This window comes from Gasterosteus aculeatus, chromosome 1 (assembly GCF_964276395.1).
Source record: "Gasterosteus aculeatus chromosome 1, fGasAcu3.hap1.1, whole genome shotgun sequence".
NCBI classification, from domain to species: Eukaryota; Metazoa; Chordata; class Actinopteri; order Perciformes; family Gasterosteidae; genus Gasterosteus; species Gasterosteus aculeatus.
Window position 1 is genome coordinate 3,600,515 of NC_135688.1, and position 21,985 is coordinate 3,622,499.

At 53.3% G+C, this 21,985-nt stretch overlaps 1 protein-coding gene across 5 annotated transcripts; it reads right to left on the bottom strand.

The window, feature by feature from the left end:
- Positions 1–968: 968 nt before the first annotated feature.
- On the bottom strand, positions 969–19,780 carry ssh2a (slingshot protein phosphatase 2a). 5 transcript variants are annotated; one of them, XM_040183265.2, is made up of 15 exons: positions 19,511–19,780; positions 17,212–17,255; positions 8,498–8,610; positions 8,086–8,150; positions 7,625–7,746; positions 7,454–7,516; positions 7,251–7,316; positions 6,480–6,674; positions 4,728–4,821; positions 4,516–4,644; positions 4,386–4,432; positions 4,150–4,296; positions 3,851–4,051; positions 2,909–3,761; positions 969–2,818 (listed from the first exon to the last, which is right to left on the bottom strand). In XM_040183265.2, the coding sequence occupies exons 1-15, from the start codon at positions 19,571–19,573 to the stop codon at positions 1,451–1,453; spliced, it is 3,570 nt and encodes a 1,189-aa protein (XP_040039199.2). In that variant the 5' UTR covers positions 19,574–19,780; the 3' UTR covers positions 969–1,450. The 5 variants fall into 5 exon arrangements, with proteins under 5 accessions (XP_040039199.2, XP_077963686.1, XP_040039200.2 ...); XM_078107560.1 differs by lacking the exons at positions 17,212–17,255; positions 19,511–19,780 and adding an exon at positions 14,563–14,641; XM_040183266.2 differs by lacking the exons at positions 17,212–17,255; positions 19,511–19,780 and adding an exon at positions 12,713–13,367.
- Positions 19,781–21,985: the final 2,205 nt, after the last annotated feature.

The following is a 21,985-nucleotide window of genomic DNA, read 5'->3' on the forward strand; positions in this document are numbered from 1 at the left end:
GTAGTTTGTTGAACAGTCATGAGAAATGCAAAAATACACCAAAGTCATGTATTACAAGTCAAAAAGATTAAATTAGATTAAATTAAAAGTCATCAGATGTCAAAGATATATAGAAGAGAATGTAGAAAAAAATACTGCAAAACTGTACTAAAATGGTAAATCGAAAACTAATGAAAAAGTTATAGTATGTTGAATAGTCATAAATCAATACAATGTTGGAAAGAGTAATAAAATATCGCACAAGCATCATAGTATAGTTGGTTTAATTAAATAAAGTCACAGTAAAGCATGTCTGAATAAAAGATATAAAAAGTCAACATGTCATAAAACAAAGTAGCATCCGTCGTCTACAAGTCAGAAAACGTTTGGTTCAGCAAGTTCTACTATAAAGAACATCAGAATAGAATGTCACACTTCAAAAGCCAGTCCAGCGTGTCATGAACTTCTTGTAGAGTATAAAAAGTCTTTCATGGTTGTGTAGACTCAGTATCTGTTCGCTGGTGCACTTTATTTTTAAACTAACCCATAACCTTATGTTTTATTTGATTCCTCTGACACATTTAGATAATAAATGTTTCCTGATAAGTCTCTAAAACAAAAATGCCCCCCAACTGCCACCACAGTTAAGAGAAGGTTAAACATCTTAATAATAGTCTGTAAATCTCACCCTGTGGTGCAGTGGGGGGGGGCTGTCACAGCGGGGCCCGGTGGCCTACATCTCACTGTTTAATTACCCACATGAAGCGGGAGGTGAAATGTCGGCCTGGAATAAGCTGTGCGAGCGCCAAGGAGACGTGACGGGTAGAAATGACCCTTCATCATAAATGTCACGTGACACATTTCAACTCGTTTCACTGGTTGGAAGCTGTAGTTCTCTGCTCGGCCTGCAGGCGGCAGTGAAGTCAATACTCACCTCATTCGTTTCCTCCTCAAAATGTACGCGTGGACACAAAGCACCAACACAGTGGTTAAAACGAACTTGTTTATTTAATGCTAAAGCATTTAATTAAAAAAAAAGTTGACCAGTTGTCCTGGTTCAATTAAAATCTGAATGAAGAAAACACGCTTTACAAAAACAAGTCGACCGAGATCAGGGCAAAAAGAATCCTCCCGGGTTTCAAATAAAACTAAATCAGTGAAACAGTAAAGTGCTTGTTTGGAGAACAGCGCCCCCTCTTGTTGTAGAAGCTCTGAACAGGAAGTGTGGGTCAAACACCAAAAACCAAACGCTTCCTGACAGAGCGCACACACGTGTGCATAGCGTGTGTGCACACGCTTCAGTCTTCATTTGCACATTCATATTTCATGCCCGCACATACAAACATGAGCTACAGTTGAAACAACACATCCAGTGTTTACATGCAAACGTCCGTGTGCGTGTCCTCCAGTTCACCCGCTACAACATTCACACACATCACGCGTGTGCACCGCTTCCAGCCGTGTTTCCAGTTCACATGGTGTTGTACAACACGGCGGCCCGCTGCTTTTTCTCGCCGGAGCCTTTGCGGCATCGCCTCGACGAGTGGCCCCGCCCCTGCTGACGCGCCGGAGCGCCGCCGCCGCCGCTCCCGTCCGGCTCCTCCCTCTCGCCCGCAGGGGAGGAGGAGCGCAGGGAGGGCGACGACGATGACTCGGCGGCCTCCCCCCCGCCGCCGTGGGAGAGCGCCGTCTTTTGGGGGGGGGCGCCGCGAGCCAACACCTTCTGCTTCTTCCAGGAGTCGTCGGGGTACGACGCGCACGGCGAGAAAGAGTCCTGGGAATGCGACGCCATCGGCGTCCTGGCGTGCGTCCGCAGGTCGAGGTCGCTGAGGTCGTTGGCCGACAGCTCCAGACAGTCCAGTTTAGCCAGGGAGGCCGACCTCTTCATCAGCGAGGGGGGGGTGAGGCCCGCCTGGCGGATACGGGCCTCCAGCGCCGTGGCTCTGCGCCACCCCATCGGCTCCCGGAAGCTCTTCCCCTCTCGTCTCTCGCGGCGCCGCTGCCCTCCTTCCAGGCCCGGGGCGGGCTGTTCAGAACTCCGCCCTTCGCAAGGTTCCGACTCGGTGTCCATGGTGTCCCTCCCCCCCCGGGGCGGCCCCGCCGTCCCCTCGTGGAGGAAAGCCTGCAGCTCCCTCAGTGTCTGCTGAATCTTCTCCAGCTCTTGGCTGCCACGAGCCAGCCGCCTCCCGGCCTCACAGACGGCGCCGCAGGCCCCCCGCGAGCCGGGCTCCGGCCTCTGGTCCGCGTCCGACTCCTGCACGGTCGCCCCCTCCAGAGTCATTTGGGTTTGTCTTTGGGCTGAGGTATCTACGGGGGGTGATGATGTCATCACGCGGCCATCTGGTGGCTCAGTGGTCGGTGGCGCCGCAGAGACACGGCCGCCGCTCGAGTCGGGGGGGCGCGGCAGGTCTGGGAGGGGGTCGGCGGGTGCGGCCGCGGCCTCTCCCCGCGCGACCCCGCCCTGGGTGACCCGCGGCTGGGGAGGATGCTCGCCGCTGGGGGAGTGCAGCGGGGAGCGCTGGGACGCGGCCATCTCCATTTCCTGCTTCAGCTTCTGCTCCAGCTGCTCGGTGGCCCGCCGCACCGAGCCCGCCGGCCAATCGCTCGGCAGCATGGAGGGGCACTGCGGGTGGGGAGGCGGAGTCAGTGGGCCCTGCGGGGCTTCGGGGGCCTCTGCCTCCGGCCGGTGCTCTGGTCGGATGGGCTCGGGGCCGTGGGGGGGCGGCGGGAGGGACGGAGGGGAGGCGGGAGGAAGGCCGGAGGTGGGGTGGCATATGGCTTCGATCTCGGTGACAATATGGCGGACCGATACCCCGTTGTCATGGTGAGTTCGGTCGGACTGCGGGGAGGAAAAGAGAGCGAGCCAGTGAGTCGTGTCCGTACAATAATAAACATTAATCAACGTGAAAAGTGCTGACGGAGCGATTACCTGAGTGCTCCCGCAGCCCTGCTCCTCTTCCTCCCTGACCTCGGCCTCTTCGCTCTCCTCGGGGGACGCCGTCGTCCTCTGCTCAGAAGGCGTCCGCGGGCGGCCATCTTGGGCCAAGCCCAGGAACTTCTCCCTGGCGCTGAAGAAGTCGATGCTGTCGGCGCTGTCGGCGCTGTGGCTGGACGACCCGTCGGCCTCGCCGCGGCCCGTCCTCGCCTCGCCGGGGTTGTTGTTGTCGTCGTGGTTGTTGTTGTTGTTGCTGGCGGCGAGGAGGAGGAGGACCGGGCGGCGGGGCGGGCTGCTCACGGGCCCGGGGGGGCTCCGCCCGTCACCCGTAACGTCCGATAACGATTGGTCCGGAGTGTCCGAGTCGGCGGAGCCCGGCGCGAGAGCCGAGCTTTCCTCCGAGCTGCTCCGCTCGGGCGGATTGAGGCAAAGCTCCAGCGGCGTGCGTTTGGGCGCCGGAATCGACAGGTGCGAGGGGGGGCTGCGGCGAGCGCGTCGCAGTTCAGGGGTGGGGGGTGAGATGTGGAGTGACGGAGCAGGGTGGGGCAAAGCGACGGGCACCGCGACGGACACGCTGGTCGAGTTGTCCGGCCCCGCCTCCGGGACGACGGTGGCTGCCCGGGGGAGGGGGAGCGGCCGCTGGGGGCCGGATCCGACCTCCTCCGAGTCCCCGGCGCCCAGCGCCCGCAGCACGGCCACGCCCAGGAAGTGGTGCAAGGAGGGGGAGGAGGCGTTGCCGTTGTGGGAGTCGGAGCGGCCCAGCGACGAGGCTTTGCGAGTCGACTCCGGGCGGTCCGACAGCTCGCCGTCGGAGTGCGAGCGCCAGAGCTTATTGTGCCTTTGTTTGCTGTGGAAACGAAGGAAAACACATCGGTCGTGAGCTCAGAGATGCCGCGCGAAAGGACGCGAATAACCGCGGGGGACGGGGAAGCCCACCTGGCCAGCAGAATTCCCTGATACTCCTCCAGCTGCTTCATGAAGGCGGGGTTGGGCTTGGTGACGGCGCGCCTGTCTTTGACGTAATCGAAGGCGGTGTCCAGGTCCCAGCCGTACTCCTTCATGGCGTAGGCGATGACCGTGGAGGCGGAGCGACTCACGCCCATCTTGCAGTGGACCAGACACTTGGCGCCGGCTTTCCTACGACAGGCGGAGACAAAGCACGTCGGATTAAAAATGAATACAAAAAAGGAGGCGGAGAAGCGGAAGGCGGAGCTTCGTGCGAGCGCCGGGCCTACTTGGCTTTGGTGATGAACTTGTAGGTCTCGTTCCAGTACTCCAGCAGGTTGGTGGCCTCCTCGTCGTACACGCGGATGTTGTGGTACTGAAACGTCCCCGGGAAGAAGTTGTCTATCTCCCTGGTCACGTTCAGGATGTAGAGCACTCTGCGGGAGAGACAACGAGACGATGACGAGAGTAAATTCTCTCGTTTATTAAAGTGAGTTAATCAGTTGGTTCCTGACGGATCTCTTACCCGCTGCTCTGCAGCTCGTCCAGATTAGAGGCGTTCCACTCAGAGCCCTGGAGACGACAAGCGCCGTGGTTATCGACGCGCGTGCAGAAAGGAAAGAGCGGTCGCTCCCTCTTAGCTGGGAAGCTCTTACCAGGTAGACGTGTTCAAAGATTTCAGTGGGGCTGTCCATCTGTCCCAGGATGGTGATCATCTCGTTGTCTATGAACTCCTTGAAGTCCCTCAGGTTACAAACCATCTGCCTCTCCAGCTCCGTTCGGATCTGGTACGATGGTTTAAAGATCAGCTCACTGGCGACTCAACGAGTGAAGCTGTGCGACAGAAATGTCCCCGTGGACCTCTTACCTCCTTACAGGTGACGTTCTCCAGGTCCTTCTGCATCATGATCTCTCTCAGGCGCATCCTGATGAGCCGCTCCGTGCGCTCTCCCTCCGTGGGTCTGCACACGGAGACAAGACGCCGTCACGAAAAGGACATACAGTTGCAAACAGCCCATTTTTGAAGCAGTAAACCGCCTTCAGAGCCGCGGCGGCGGCACCTTCCATCTGTCCCTTGATTCACTTTCCTCTCACAGAGCGTCCTTGATCCACGAGAGAATTGCCGCTCTGTCCGATTGTCAGAAACGTAGATGGGAAATCGCCCGTCGGTCATCCACAACAAAGTGCCCTTGTGGAGCGCCGCGCATTTGGCCTCCGTAGGTCACACTGACGGACACCAACCAGCGGCCCAACCACCTCCCCGAGCGGGTACAAAGAGGCCTTGGCAGCGCGGAGAAGAAGTGTGGGTGGGGGAGTCCGCCTGTTCACTTCGACGCCAGAACGAGCTCCGAGGCCGCGCGGGGTGAGGTAACCGATACGGGTCGGTTATGACCTTCCACTAAACCCTAAAACCCAACAACAAGCCCGAACCCGCCCGCAGACCGAAGGACGGGCGGCTGTGAGTGAAGCGCACACGTTATGGCGACACCGGTGGTGCAAATCACGTCGCTTCCCGGATGGAAGAATTCCCCATTAAAATCACCAAATACCACAACGCAGCAAGATTATTACGCCTCTTCCTGCCGTGCGAGCCGTGCAGCGGGTGCACAAGGACGTTGACCGGCCGTGTCAACAAATCCTGGCAGCTCCTGCGGCTCCGGCAGTCTCCCTCTGCTGGACAACAAACAGGGAGTGTGTGTGTGTGTGTGTGTGTGCAATCCTGATGATAAGTGCACTCGAGTGCAAACACACCTCCTCCAAAGATAGAGTCTGAACTATTTGTGTTTCCAGAATGGCTGCTTCTTGTCAGTCGAGTTTTGAGTGGACCCCGATTCCTCTAAATCCGTAGTGATGCACGTGACGAGGCAGCGGAGGGGAATTTCACCGGTCCGGTAAATATCCTGCAGCTCGTGTCTGTGCTTTCCCCATCCGCTTGACGTCTCTGCCGCCAAAGATCCGACGCGCGCGTCCATCGGCGTGTTTGCTGAGGCGTTCGCTGCGCTTTGCGGCCCGGGGAGGTGACGGTGCGGAGCCATGTGACCTCTGAGGCCTCGGCTGTGGTGATGGGGTACCCTCCGCTTCTCAGAGAGAGGAGTAGCTTCGCCCATTAAGTGATAGTCTGCTTTGAATTGATTTCTATAAAAGGATGACTGTTATATTATGAATAGCATCACATGGAAATGAAAAGTAATAAAGTAATAGAAAACAACCCCGTGACTGACTGCAGACTGTGTTCTACTTGATAAGTGAATGATCTGAAGAGCTTTGCCATCAGAATGATTCCGTCCTTTTAACCCTGATCACGATATCACTGATACAGTGACGTTTTAGGAAGAATTAAACTATAGCAGCGGTTGTTCTATTGCAACGTTTGCAAAAGCATTGGAGCAAGTTGAACACAACACAGCTACTAGTCACTAAAAAACCCTTTGTACTATTCTTCAGCTCACGCGTTAGACATTGTTTAGTTCATGTGAGTGAAACGCTGCAGTGCTAGTGAGCTAGTGAGCTCTGCCTGCTTGCCGCACCAAATGAAAATGATCCCACGCCTGGAATGCCCCCGCGAAACGAGTAACATTCCAGATGTTACAGCGCAGACGGCGTGCGTGCCTCCACTCACAGGTCAGTGAAGAGGACGGGGGAGTTGGCGCGGTGCGACTCCACGTCCTGCATGGCGTTCCACTCGTTGACGCAGACCTGGTTGGAGGCGACGCGGCTCTGGTAGTAGCTGACCCAGGTCAGGAACAGGGAGCCCGGGTAGTGGTTGTGGCAGCGGGCAACCTCGCTGGCTTTGTGCAGCGACTGCAGGGCCGACCTGAGGCACACAGATGTTGGGGGGGAAGGGGGTTAACTTGAGGTCATCTGGAGGAGCCAAAAGATAAAAAATAAAGAAACTACGGCAGCGAGAAATCACGATTAAACACGACTGTGTCCTTCAAATAACAGATTGAAACCAGGGGAGGCTTTAACAACGGGAGGTCCAAATGGTGTGAGGAATAAAGAATAGCACATGAGAAATATAATGGAGTGGGTTGATTGAATAGGAATTGATATCGATAGAAACCAGAAGAGAAGGGAAAGATTCCACCGACATAGTGGAGATGTAAGCTGAAGGCAACAAAAGAGACCAGGAAATGAAGAGCGGGGAAGAAATGAAGGAGTAGCAGCGGCGAGTGAGACAAGGAAAGATAACGGAGGCGCTGGAAGGAAGAGAGATAATGAAAAACAAAAAGGGGAAAAAAAACAGTGAGAAGACAAGTAACAATGACAGAGATAAACGGCTGGAGGTCAAAGTCAAAGGGAAGGGGGGGGGGGGGACAATGAATACAGCGTTTTGAGGCCTGAATCTTAACCTGAATGCCACTCCACATGAAACCATACGGGTGCTTACCACATGGCCTGGACAGAAACCGGCTTAAACACATGAACCCTGTTCACCGTGGAAACACTGAAACCCCTGTGAAGAAAAAGAGACCTTTAATAGTTAATACCCGTCTTACAACAGCAACATTCTTCCTCCGGTGACGTGACTAAGTAACCGTCATCAGGGTGGAGCAGTGGGTGGGAGCGGGGGGTGGGGTCATGGTCTCTTACCCGTCTCCATCCAGGTGGATCAAAGTGTCACTCCAGAGAGGTAGAACCAGCCCGACTGTACAGCTGCAGGTGGGAAGATCGACAGGTTTAAACGTCTAACCAGCAGCGGCGCGAAGCCCCCGGGCGGCGCGCCGTCACGTGACGGTACCAACGAGCTTTAATGCCACCGACCTGTCGGAGGAGACGAAGTCCACGCCCAGCACGACGCTCTCCTCCGTGTCCTGTCGCCCATTGGTGGAGACCACCACCATATAGCGGGTTACCTGAGGGTAGGCGCTCTCCAGGCGCACGGCCTGCGGGTAAAGGGAGGGAGGAGATACCTGAAGAACCGGAATACCTCTCTATCAAAAAGGAGCTACTGGTTTGAGTGCTCGTGCGTTGTACGTACGGGTGTTTCTGTTCAGAGTTAAGACTTTAAATGTTCAGCAAAACTGGTTCCATAACCAGTTTCAGGCCTTCAGTTTGCTAACAAAAGACCTGAAACTGTGTGTGTGTGTGTGTGTGTGTGTGTGTGTGTGTGTGTGTGTGTGTGTGTGTGTGTGTGTGTGTGTGTGTGTGTGTGTGTGTGTGTGTGTGTGTGTGTGTGTGTGTGTGTGTGTGTGTGTGTGTGTGTGTGTGCGCGCGCTACTTACCAGTCGGATGGTGTCCTCTGGCCGCAGCACCGTGAACATGGTCTGAAGATGTTTCTGGAGGTCACCTGGAGAGAAAGGTGAGGTGAAAGGTCACAAATCCTCGTTTAGTTTTGGGCTCCTTGGCATTTTGCAGGTTGCCATAACAACAAAGAGAACACGTCATTCACACAAGTTTCCCGTCTATTACCACTGGAGCCTCTTTCCCTGCATTCAACCTGATCTCCACATCGGAGAGGAAACAAAGCCCTCCATGCCTTCCAGGAACGCTGGTCTCCAAAGCGTTTAAACCTGACGCGCAGCTTCCAGCTGAGAAACACACGCCGACATTTGATCTCACGTCGGCCCCTCGGGGGGGGCGGGGGTTTCGATTCCCAGGGCCAGAGAGTGGGCGGAGCTACGTCCGTGCGCTCACCTGTGTGCTTGTTCCTGCGTTGGCTGGTGCGAGGCGCGCAGTTGGCCGCGGGGCCGTTCCCCCTGGGGAGGAACAGGGCGGCGCCTTTCACGGTGAGGAAGCTCTCGCTGATGCTGGGGAGGAGAGGAGATGAGAGAAGCGCACATGAATGCCTTTCCACCGCGGCACTTATGTCATTTGTTTTCACTTTCTCGAACAGGCCCGACCCCGGCGTCACTTAATAAGCAAAGGATGGGAGCAGGGAACAGGCGAGCATTGTCGGGGGCTTATGTCAGTGTCACAATGATCTACTCAGCCGGCCTCGGCGGGCTGCAGGCTCCCAAAAACAAAAAACAGAAAAGAAAAAAAAAAAAAAAATCAGAGCCGACAGGCCAGTGGAAGTAAAACAAGATCCAAGCCCCAAGTTGAACTCGGAACACAATGTTCTCCTCCACACAGCTGGATCACAAACACACGGACGTACTCACACACGCAGCTGAGGGCAGGGAGGGATTTGGGGAGCGGAGGGGGGAGGAGGGGGGGGGGGGGGTTTGAGGGGGAGACCGGGGTTGTGAGAGGGAGGACAGTCTTCTCCTCCACAGCGTCCGAGCGGAAATAAGAGCCGGCCGGCAGGACAGGATGCCTGTCATCACTTTCTCTCAGTCGAACACATCACGTGACTGCAGGATGATCGTAGCGGGGGGGGGGGGGGGGCACATCGGCCTATGCCTGCCTGCCCCCCCCACCCACCCCAGTATCAGAGTGACATGACGAGGGAGCGTTGAGCAATGGCGACCTTGTTTTCAACAGGATGTAGAAACACGCTCACTGCGAAGCCAAATGGGCTCCTTGGCTGTTATATTGTTGTTTATTTTATCATCAGTTTCTCACTGACGCAGTAATAAAACGCCAAGATGCGCTTTAATGTCGGAGATAATTCAGACTCAGAGGGCAAAAAAACAATAAACAAAACAATAAATCAACAGTGCAAACTACGCAAGTGGAGCGTTTAGTAATCACACACTGGGCGTTGTGGAGATGCTGGTTTTGCCAAAATTGGAACCACAAGTCAAACTGAGGAACGTCTCCCATGTAGGAAGAGGAACAAGTACAACCACAAGAACGTCGACCAGGCAAACGGGGCCTTAAAGTGAAACAGATTTATTTAGAAGTACTTTAAAGTATCTGCCGGCTTTAATAGATTTCATTTATTGGTTTATAATTTCCTTATTTGATTACTCGCCCTTTGCCCGGGACTCTCCTTCACTGGGTTTATTTATACCCTCGACCTCCTCGTCCGTGGACTTTAATCGGGGTCAACAGGTCAAATACAGTAAATGTCAAGTTTAAGCCGACTGCCGTTTGTCGTCCATCACAACACAACACAGGAGCCGGTGCGCTGCCAGAGGAGGCGCCGACCCGCCGTTCCGCTCGACTTCAACGCGAGAGTTCTGATCGCCGGGGTGGATCCAAAAGGGCCGCGGTGACATCACAGCCACAGACGCGTTCAGAAAGAGACGGGTTCGTGTGCTCGCGTTGACGGTCCATCTCGCCCTCCGCAGCGGCCTCAATGAAGCCAGCAAGTTCATCGGGTTCTGCGGTTCTTCGGTTTCACGCCGTCTGCTAATCGGGCTTCCTGAGTTCTGCTCACACAGCGAGGACGCGCAGGAGGAGCGAGTGGGGGGTGCAGGGGGGGGGGGGGGGGGTGGGGGGGCAGTAACGCAAAGCACAGCTTTGTGCCCAGCTAATTTCCCGTGATCCACTCACCCTTGACCCAGCTGTTTCCTGTCACCGTGCCCTCTGCCACTTCCTCTCCACTGCACGTCCTACTCTTCATGTCTATGCGTCTCTCTTCCTGCTGCATCATGTCCCGCTGTGCGCGCACGCACACGCGCACACACACACGTGTACTGTACTTGGCAAAAGCCTCTGCGCAACACTGCTGCTGCTGCTGCACAATGTCATCTATAACACGACACCTGAACTCTTCCCGAAAAAGTTCCTGCACGCAAGCATTCAGGCGCTTTCACACCTGCGCGGCGAGGAAGCGGAATGCAAACCTGGTGCCTGGAGGTGTGCGTGTTGGGGGGGGAGGGGGCGGCGGGGGGGGGGAGGCTCTGAATGACTTTCAACTACAGATTCTAAAAATACTGCGGCCCTTTAAAAGTCCCGGCTATTAATAGGAAGAGCGCGGCTGACTTACTGTACATAAAAAGCCTTTCTACGACAGCGAGGCCTGCGCGTGCCTCTGATCGCAGCGACCGCTCGGAGGCCAGAAATACGCAACACAAAAGGGCAACGAGTTCCAACGAGTTCCGCACTTCCCAGAACGACGTAAACGCAAATGAGCGGCGGGCGACGGAGGGAGGGAGGGAGGTCGGCGAGGAGGGGAGACGGAGCCAGAGGGGCTCATCTTCGGCAGGAGGTGCTGGTTGGGGCACAATCATCACTATGTAAGGACCACTCCACACGGTGGGCCGACAAGTGGGCGACCGCCACCCCCCCGGCTGCCCGTGCCCATATTAGTCACTCTCAGGAGGAGAGTAGGATAAATATAGGCCCCCGCTAAAGGCCGTATGGGTTTGCACCAGAGAGCTCACAGGAAAGACGGGGAGTTAGCTGCTCTGTGTGTGTGTGTGTGTGTGTGTGTGTGTGTGTGAGAGAGAGAAAGGGTCAGGGCTGATAACGACAAAGCAATGCCAGGTCACACTAAACACAGACTAGAAGATTCTTTAATAACCCAGAGAGCAGGCAGCAGCGACCTGAGCAAACTCTGGCCGCCGTTGCTGTTCTGAGAGACCCGTTCAAATGTCGCTTTGACGCCTCAACGCGCCGCGCGGTCATCATCACACACGCTAAAAGGCACTGGGAGCGACCTACACCCAGCGACCTGCACCCTCGAGCTCCTCGCGCGTTTCCTCTGGTTTCTTTGGAAGTCAAGTGCAGCGGAAGAGAGGGCTTCAGGGGGGGGGGGGAAACAAACATCCCCCAGACGGCGCGCAGCCACAGGTAACACTTAAAGCTTTGCAAACAGGCGCGCGCACACGCACACACACACACACACACACACACACTATAGGCGCTGCAGATGAAAGGATTCTATCCTGTATACAAAATAAGTGTGGGGGGGGGTTAAATCATGCAACGTCGGCAACCAAACCAGGACAGGAACCAAGTCAGAAGATTCCCCCATCTGCTGCTATTTACTGGACACACTGCCCTGTGTGTGTGTGTGTGTGTGTGTGTGTGTGTGTGTGTGTGTGTGAGCTGCAGTAACGTCTTCCCATCAACGCTATTTATGCACACAACTAGAAATAATTAAATAAATACACTTCCTTGAAGACTGGGTGCAGCCCCGGAAAAAAAAAAAGGCGAAACGCTGCGTTTACTCAACAACCTCACTGCAATAACCGCGGGTGGACCTGCTGGGAACCGATGAGACGGTTCGACCTCGACTTCACCCAGAACCAACGCGGCGACGGACACAGCGGATTCCTCAGTGCACCCAGAAGGTTACACAACATCAAGACACAAACACGGCAGCTAAATGAATTCAATTGGTTGGTTGGATTTCATCATCTCTTAATCCAGTTGGACTAACTTTCCACACTGATTTCTTTTTTTCCCTCCTGATTTGTTGAGCAAAAGAGCGGCCTTTGATCTTGACCCGAGGTCGATTGAATCCCGTTTGAGATCTCCGAAGCAGAAAGGATCCTTTACCTCGCTGCTCCTTGATGTCCACACGGATCGCAGATAAGATCCATCAGGAGTTTACATCTTGAGCTCAGTCGCTCGTGTGGTTTTATTCAAAAGGTTTTATTCCTTCGTGTCCTGGTTTCCTAAAGTAAAGTTTAAGTCTTCCTCAAACTTATTTCCGCTTAATAAAAAATAAAAAAACTGAGTAATAATGTACCAACAACCATAAGTATCCACTCACACGGTGTCCCAGCCTTGGACAAACACAAAGGGGGAAGGACAAGGTCTCGTGACTGGGTGGCTTTGCCTCTTTTACCGGGAGCCCGTGGAACCGGTCGGGTGAGTCACACCACATCCAGCTGAGTGGGTCCAAACAGCTGTACCACGGTGCGTCACGACCCGCCCACGTCACCGGGAAGCGCGCCCGTCCCAGATGTTGATATCGACACATGCTCGGCGTACTCGCGCGTGTACAACGGGAGACACACCACGAGGGGACAACACTGAACTCTCCAAAACCTCGTGTTTCTTCAAACTCACAGCTGGTTGATGTGATTGTTTGCCACGAGCTCCATCTTGGCACCGCAGCACGAGCAGAAGCTGCCCGCCGACGAGCCGTCGGACCCGGACACCTCGCCGAGCGTCATGCCGGGAGGGGGGAGGAAGGGGGTGAGGGGGTTCTGGCAGGTGCTCTTGGTCTCAACAGGGCGCAAAGAAAGAAAGAAAAAAGGAACCTTCTAGTCTTCTCCAACAGTCATTCCGAAACGTCTCCTAACTTCCTCTGTTGTTGATAAAAGTCGCAATAAAGTAAAACAAATTATTCCGCGGAGCGCGTGTCCTCCCGGTTCTTGTCCCCGTCGCGATGGACCACTCCGCGGACAGAAACCGGAAAGGGGGGAGGGCGGGGGGGGGGGTCCCGGGGCTCCAGAAGAAACACGCGCGAGTCCCACGCTGTCCCCTAAACGCTCTTCATCCCGCTACAGAGAGCCGAGTCCTCGAGTCCTCGCCCGCGTGCAGCACGGAGGCGTGTGACTGTCTCGGGTCACTCACTGGCTGCACGACTCAGCGGGGGGGGGGGAGGAGTCACAGGACATGCGGGGGGAGGAGTCAGACACGTGCGGGGGGGAGGAGTCAGACACATGCGGGGGAGGGAACAAGCTGGCAGCCGTGCAGGGAGTTTCTCCAGCAGTTTATTGGAAGCAGAATTGCTCGAAGCGGAATGCCCCCCCTCTCCCCTCTCTCCTCTCTCCCCCCTCTCCCCCTCTCCGGCTGAGCGCGCGCCCGCGTGTGAAGTTTGCTTAAAAGGTGCACGCTCCTGGTCACAAACTTTCCCAAGATGCAACGTAGAACGCTGTTGATTAATGATACCGGGAAAGCTTGTGGTATCTAGGTAACGGGGAGATGGCAACGACCCGCCCCCGCAACACACACACAGGACATGTTTTGGTTTATTTTTATAGCCCATTAAACGTTTCATAATCTGCTGGCGTGCCGACATGCGAGGAGCAAGAGAACAACAATTCTCAAAAAACAACAACAACAAAACAAATCTTGAGCCAAGAGCCAAACAGGCACATTGCTTCACACTGATGTTCAGGAATCAGGAAACATTTATTTGCCAAAATATGCTAAACATACAAGGAATTTGTCTTGGCGGTTAGTGCGCGACAGTAGACAGACAAGACAACAGTGCACAAGTAATAAAATAAAGTAAAATGAAATGCTAGTGCAATGGTTTAGTAGAATAAGGCTAAGAATAAGGTTACTGAAGCGCTGCGACACTTCCTTCATGTTCTTTACACAGTGCATTGATCATCCATTGGGGCTATTAAACACGCCAATGTGGAGACACGCGTTTGGTCACATGTGTCACGCAGCTTATAAAACATTTTAAAACAGTCTCTTGTATTGTGACATGCGCTGTTGAGGGCCTGCGGTGACGTAACGCGTCGAAAACGTACGAGCCGAACATTTTGTTCAGTTCCTGTAATGCGAGCGCGCAGAGGTCGGCCCGCTTCCTGCGCGCGTGTTTTCAGTAACAGCCCAAGGTGGACTGTACTCTCTTTGGGGCTATGCTGCAAGAAATTCAAACACAAGAGCGTTGTGCTCCTTGGATCACTTGGAAACGTTTACTCTTGCAACAATAACCCGTAAACTAGAATATTTCGATGTAACTATTCATTTAAAGCGCTGCTTGGATGCGTTATGCTTCTCAAAGTCTTAAAATGGCATAATAATCAAAGTGATCTTCCCAACAACACTGTCCCGACAAAAGCCGCTATCGTGTCAGACCTTTGAGTCACCTCGGCGGGCTTGAGATGTTTTATTGGTCGTTTTCAAGTAGATAACAAACACATGGCACAGGATAGTGTGTGTGTGTGTGTGTTTACCTTTTAACGCTACGTCGAACATCAAACTGACACGCAAACCTTAGTCCATCTCGGCTTCCCATCAACAACTGTTGCACCACAAGGCAGGTTGCAAACGCCTTAAAACCCAACACACACACACACACACACACACACACACACAGCCTGTGGCCTGGGAACACGAGTGTGTTGTTGTGTTGAGCAAAGACACAGACAAGTTTCACAACCGCCATCCTCTGCCACTTTGATGGGAATTGGCAGAAACATGCGGGTCAAGTGTTCCGTAGTCATTAAGTTGTGTACGTTACAGTGTGTGTGTGTGTGTGTGTGTGTGTTTCCTAGAGTGGGGCCTCTCTGGTCACTGCCTGAAGCCAGCTGTTTACCGTTAAAAAAAAAGAAAAAAACGGGCCACTGGACGGGAAACAAAAGCAAAGCAAAGAGCGGCTCAACTGCAACGCCTTCAGTTCAAATGTTTGCGCACCACTCGGGCCGCACCTGTCGCCGGCGGAGCGCTTGACCGCGGAGAGGCAGGGAGCGCTGCGACGGCCCCCGGGCGAGGAGGACACGGTGCGCGGCCACCAAACGCAAGCGAAGCTGCCTCAAAAGTACTCGGGATTTTGTTTCGGATGTCGATTAGCAACCGACGCCGTGATTCTCAAGTGGAACAAATCGGTGCCACGTTACGCGTTTGTATTGTGCGTGTTGCTTATTTGGTGCATCCTGGAAACTTCACTAACGACATTCGGCTGCGTAAACAACAAACGCAGATGGTGTTCTCTGGCCCCGCCCTTCTCCTTCCTTCAACGGCGCGCTCGTTAAATGAACCGGCTCCGCTGGTGGTGCATCTGGGCCAGAGACGAACACGCGCACCGCACTCTGCACGGAGAGACATGCACGGCGGACGGTCCTGATCAGTCAGGTGTCAGACGCCGCAGCTGTTGTAAAGTCAGGCTAAGTGAGACTAAAAGCTGCACAGGGAAAGATATTAAAAAGGTATTAAATCAATAATAGAATCAAGATTTATTTTTAAAAACCACAATCCAAAGCACTTTACAAATGAATAGAAATCGAGTGAAAACATGACGTGAGCTGCAGAAGCAAAAGGCTCCCGAGGGTCTCAGTGGCTCCTATGCACTGCCGGGGGGGCGCAGGAGGGGGTAATGGGACCTCGGCTCCTATGTAATACGCAGTTAGGGGTCACTCAGCAAAGGAGGCCCCTGGCTGCACCCTGCAGAGAGTGTGGATTGGAGTGAGGCTACACCAAGTGGTAAAACAGGACTATGATGATGTTAGGCGTACGGGAAATGAGTGGCGTGTGTGTGTGTGTGTGTGTGTGTGTGTGTGTGTGTGCGCGCGTGTGCGTGTACATGACTTCCCCAGCTGCTGCTGCTGCTGCTGCTGCTGCTTTATTGTGTTACCTAACAGATAATTGGGACCACATGATCTCCTTGGCACTATTGGGGTGCATTAAAGGTTTAAAGCAGTGATGTAACCCAGTTTCAGTTTTCATATGTGTGACTTCATATTAAATCTTTTATGGTATGGTTCACTTTGGGCCCCCGTGTTCCAGGTGTCGCGCACTATTAGCGCTGCGCGGGGGGGGGCGCCCGGGCTTATCCAGTGCCGGTTGCAGTCATAAACTGAAATGGTTATAACATGGTGCGTGAGGACTTTCATTGCTTTCAGACCAGTTTGCATTCATGTCTGGAGAGCAGAACATCGCCATCGTGTTTCAGGTCCACCAGAAGGTCTAAAAATGACGCCCCCCACACCCCAGCTAGCATACGCAAAAGCCACGATGGATACCGGAGCCTCGACCAAAGAAAACGCACGCAATAAAGAAGTGAAAGGGAACTCTGCCCTTCTTTGATTCACTGACGAGTCTCCGGTTGAAATTAACATCATGTAGTTTGTTCCAGAGTCTCCCGAGAGGACGTCTGCGTCTCACCCACTCGTTTTCCAGACAGTAGAGCGTTCACGGAGGACTTATTATGATAACAATACCTTTAAAGCCAGACTCGGGTGGCACTCAAAGCTCGGATCGGTCCACAGGAGTCCCTTACAAAGTCCATTAAAGACTTTGATGTCCCCCTCCCTCCCTCCCCGCAGAAGCCTTGCGTCCCCACAGACAAGATTACACTGAAAGTGACACACACACACACACACACACACCGGAGCTACCCGAGTCACCGGGACAACAACAGCGGCTGACGTCCTCGTCCTTTATGAAGCCGCGGACGCATGAAAAGGAAATCATTCACTCCACCGCGACCACAAAGTTTGCCCATGCAAACCCCCCCTCGCCCCCCCCTGCCTGTGACACCGTACAGGACATCATTTGTTTGCAGCAGGAAAAAACATTAAGAGAAGAACGCTTAAGCTTCCTACATGTAGAGATATTTATCACGTGTTGCATTTTCTTACCTGTGGTCAGGTGCTTATTAAAATGACAATGCAAATCAGTTGAATAGACACAAGTCCTTGTTAGCATGTTATAGGGAGGGTGAAACCGAACATGTGAGTCAGTAATTGAGGACAAAAAAAGCTGTGAAAGCTGATCTGCAGTCTCCCTCTGTTGGTCCGACCCTCGACCTACAGTTTCTCATGCCGCCAGAACGGAGTTATTCCAGTGAAGGGGAGACGAGAGCATGAAACAGGAAGTGGTCTCACCTCCTGGGATGGGAGCGCCGGTCCTCCTCGCCACTGCCCGACTCCTGGAGGGAGACAGAGAGAAATGAATCGCCCTAGAAATGTACATCATAGTCAACGGCTTCACGTCAGGCGTTTACCAGCAGCTGCTGATTCAGAAAAGGACACATTTGGTCAAAGAGACGTGGGAGGCTCACTTCCCCCCCGCTGATTCAGACTCAATTAACCTTCTATCTAGAGAGGGTTTAATAGGCCGGCTTCAGGGGGGGCAACGTCAGGCCTTTCCATTGTGACTTCAGTTAGGAGGCTCAGAGGAGGGCCTGGGATGCACTGGGTGCCGCCCACTGTTCGGTTTATCTTTTTGCCAAAATGCAATCATCCTCCTCCCCCACCAGCACAGTTTGCCACACACACACACACACACACACACACTTAATCCCAGCCTGTTGTTGTAATCCCTTACAAAAACTCAGGGAACTTTCTCTTCGGCGCCAATCTGTCGAACCCGGCTACCAAACCGGACAAAGGGGAAAAACACGCACAGTACGCATGACCACTACGGTGCCCAAGACGCCGGTGCGGATGAATGGTGAGGCTACGCGGCGATGGAGAAGGATGCATTAGGCGGAGAGGTCAGGGGGGGGTGAGAGAGTGATTAGGCCTGAAGGATGCGCCCTGCAGCAGCGGCCTTCAAGGCAAAATGTGGTGACACGAGGGGAATAAGAGTCCAATGCATCACGCGCACACACACACACACACACACACACACACACACACACACACACACACACACACACACACACAACTGCTTAGCTCAGCACATTTCAAAGGCAACGTGGTGTCGGTGTGCAATTACTGCAAAGCACACGCACACATACACACACACAGCGGTGGTGTCCCACTAATATGTGATTGGAACACACCATGAGAAGCACAGTCATGGCGGGGATGTAATGCACGGGCTCATCGCCATGGTAACGTCCCACTGCACAGATGTGTAGGGAGTGGTCTTGCAGCCAATGAGAACGGGGGGGGGGGGGGATCAGTGTGCTGCTGGGCAGATTACACGGCTGTTCCCCCGCTGTGCTGAAGGCTAATTTATGTCTTCATCAACTGACGGGTCAATAATATGAAACCGAAGCACGATAAGCCAAAAAGGCGCCGTTCGAAGGATTAGGAGGACGCATAAAAGGAGACAGAAAGCCCATCACAGATGTGCTGAAGTGACAACGAGCATTCCAGCTGTGCCTCCCATGACTGTTGAGCTCATTCTCAGCTCAAGCTCTGCTGCCCCCCCCCTCTCCTCTCCTCTCCTCCCCTCAGCATCATCTCACAAGAGCTCTCACGTGGCTGCCTCCCATCAGGAACGGGTCTCATGACAAGCAGCTGGTATCCTGAGCCCGGGATCCATAATTCTTGTGACGTGAATGCGGCGTTGCTTCGATCTTCCGCAGACTGGACACGAGCGCAAGCGTCTCCCAAAGCCGTAACAAACTGATAGAAAGCTCAGTGGCATCAAGGCCCGCTGAAGACATTTCAATGATCGCGCTCGCTAACTATTTGAAATATTTTGTGGGCACAATGAGGGATGCTTTTCAAACACTTTGCTGCCTGGCCAACGTGGAACCCGGTCAGACGCTGCACAGCACTGAGGCTCAGATCGCCCGGCCGTGTGAGGCCGGGGTCTTTCCGGGGACGTTCCAAGTCCGACAAGACTGGTCAACATCAGCCCAGCTGTGTCCGATAGCATCTTCCTCGGGTGAAGGACCTCATCTATGGAGGTCAACAGCGTCGCCCCGCTCTGGTCGGGGTCAAGAGGACCCCTTCCAGGCCTGTCCCACTGACCCTCTCCATCCTCCATCCACCGTCAGTAGACGTGGGGCTGACGGGCAGCGCACCCCACGTGCATAATCAGAGAATAAAAAACAAAACTGATTTTACAGCTAATTGAAGCTTCTTTTTATACAAAAAAAGGCTCAGTTTGTCTGAGCGGATTCTTTGAGAGAGGAACTGAGTTAACGGTCCTAAACGTTTAACGTTACGTCATCCGGATGAGCGAGAGTTAAGCGAAGTTTGCAACGGGCGCAGAAGCTCGGAAGACCTCGCGCGCCCCCGCGGGTCGGCTCGCGGCTACTTTTAAGAGTGTGATGCTAACAGCTAGTAAGTTAGCCGCCCCGTGAACGCGAGCACCGAGCTGTGGCGACCGGAGGGACCGGAGGGACCGGGAGGGGGGCGGCTAACGGGAGCCTCTCCGCACCGGCGGCGGACCGGTGAAACTGGAGGTGAGCCCGATGTGTCAAACGGGTCCGCGGGTACTTACGGACACGCTGGGGCTGGAGGTGGTGCTCGGTGTCGGCGACCGCTGGACGGTGACCAGCGCCATCACCGGCCGCCGCTGCTGCTCGGGACCTCGGTCACCTCGCGGAGGGCAGCACCGGGCTACCGGGCATCTTTAGGGGGCAGCGACTAGCGTGCGGTACGCGGAGCTCACGGTGTCATTCCTCCGGTCGTTGGCAGATTGACCCTTTTTGCGTCAAGCTAAACAGAATCCGTGCGGACATCCTGGCTTTACCTTTTTTTCAAAATAAAAGCGTGTATTCCGGAAGTGTTGAAGTAACCCAAAACATTTTATTAGATGATTAAGATTGTAACTATATACATTGGATTTAAATGATATTTTTGTTTATAGGGCCCTTGCTGTGAATTGTCCACCCTGTCTTTGAGGGCGGAAGATTCTAGGCCTTTATTTTGACAGATATTTCTTATAGCGCTCCATTATTGTGTTGCAATTTTAGCTTAACACAAGGCCGCCGTACTGGTGTCCTGCGCATGCGCAACACTTACAACCAGCGTTCAAACTGTTGAGCTGGCCCATTGAATGCACACCTGCATTCATGCAAAGGTCTCCAATTGATCAATTAAACGGCTGATAATACAAATAAATGGGTGACTCTACTAGATTAGATTAGATTAAAGAGCAACGAAATGCAGTGTGGCATCATAATAAATCACAGTATAAACGTACTAAACTATAACTCTAAAATGGTTTCTGTTTGCCTTATGTGTGTAAACAAGCAAACAATGGTGTGACTGTTGAGAGGAAGGTGCAGCTGGGTGTGAAGGTGAGGTCTACATGGTGATCATTTGGATTCACTTCATTGCATTATGTGGGTCACTGCCTATTCCTCCCCATCCTTCCTTTTTATTGATCATCCAATAAGCTTGTGTTAAAAAAAAAAAAAACGGAGAGGAGAAAGAGAAAGTGAGATTGAGAGACAGAGACAGAGAAGGATTAGGATTATAGTAGGAGATAATTGTAATTCAGGGGTCTTAGTGTGGAGACAGATCCTCCTTGTAATTAAAGCTCTTCGATCTCAAAAGAGATTGAGTGGATCTGTTTGTGTGCACGTGTCTGGGAAGTTAAAATATCACATTTTCTCTGTTACAGTTTAACGTGCAAAGTATAAATGCACAACGAAAAGTCCCAGACAACACCCCCCCCCCCCCACCCAGTCCCTCCCTCCCCCAGTGGTCAGCTTTCTTCAAAACAAGCTGTTCTCAGTCTGATGATACTCCTTAAAACCAACAGGGGGGGATATGACCACATTAAAATCATCCACTCCAGGGACCGGGGCTCCGGATTTTAAATGCTTTTTTTTACCCAAGATGGTCAACTGGGTGTTTTTTTTCTCTTATATTAGACATGTTGTCTTAATAATGGGGGGTTGGGGGGCTATCGTCACATTTTAGCTCTTTAACAGAAAAACTGTTATTAGCAATTTAGTGTAATGCAGTTGTTTTTTGTGGTTCCATTCGTCTTAACCCTGTCCATCGTGCCCCACGTGTCCCCCATGTCCCCGGACCCTCCTGTTCTCTCACTACGCTGCCACAGGCAGTTTTTTGTGCTTTGTCGCCACGCGATGTTCATTGGAAAGTTTTAAAATACGTTGTTGTATTGTGCATTCACATTAATGACTGAACTGCATTTAATCTTTGTAAAAATTACTTTCACTCTCTCCTCATCTGTGATGAGGAGAAAACAGATCGAAGACCTCTCGCTGTATCTTGGCAACAATTATATGGACTAAGAAGGCAGGTGAAGGCGGCATTGCAGGAGAGGAGTGAGGGAGAGGAGGGAGAGGAGGGAGAAGATGGAGAGGAGGGAGAGGAGGGAGAGAGGGAGAGGAGGGAGGCGCCTCCTCTGCAGAGATAAGATGGTTTTCTCCGTCGGTGCAAAATGAGTTCATTAGGGGAGTGAGAGACAGCCACTGCTGGGAATGGAGGTTTCTGCGTGATAAAGCCCGGGAGCGGCAGATCGGAGTGGGGGGGGGGGTGGGGGGTTTCATTTCCTGTTCTTCAGAGGCAGCATCCCTATCAGGGGATCTGTAGAGAGGCTGGGTAGTCGGGGGGAGAGTGTGTGCGGGGGGCAGCAGGGAGAGTTGGAGAGGTAAATGCCACAATTCTTCTGTCAGAAAAAAGAAAAGAAAAAAAAAGATTGACCCTCTGGATCGCTGTCAAAACACATTTACATGGAGAAGTGAGCGCCGGCAGACAGAAAGAGAGTTGAAAGATATGTCAAGCACAGCTGCTGAAGCCCAAATGACCTGGAGGGATTAGTGTGACGGGCGTGCATGAAGCATGAGGTCACGTGAAGGGGTGTCACAGTGCAAACGGCCAAAGGAGGGATTCCTGAGGACGACAGAGCAGCACACAGACACAGATGGCTTTCCCACACCAATATGAGACAGAACACAGGCGGAGATATGAGTTCATGGGGGGGGGGGGTAAGATGAGC

What these genes read in the sequence shown, in the direction of transcription:
- ssh2a (XM_040183265.2), bottom strand. Translation starts at nt 19,573, where the DNA reads ATGGCGCTGGTCACCGTCCAGCGGTCGCCGACACCGAGCACCACCTCC. An exon ending in CCTCCAGCCCCAGCGTGTCC is followed by an intron (nt 17,256 to 19,510) that starts GTAAGTACCCGC and finishes GTCTCCCTCCAG; the next exon opens with GAGTCGGGCAGTGGCGAGGA. An exon ending in GACGAGCTGCAGAGCAGCGG is followed by an intron (nt 4,297 to 4,385) that starts GTAAGAGATCCG and finishes TCTCTCCCGCAG; the next exon opens with AGTGCTCTACATCCTGAACG.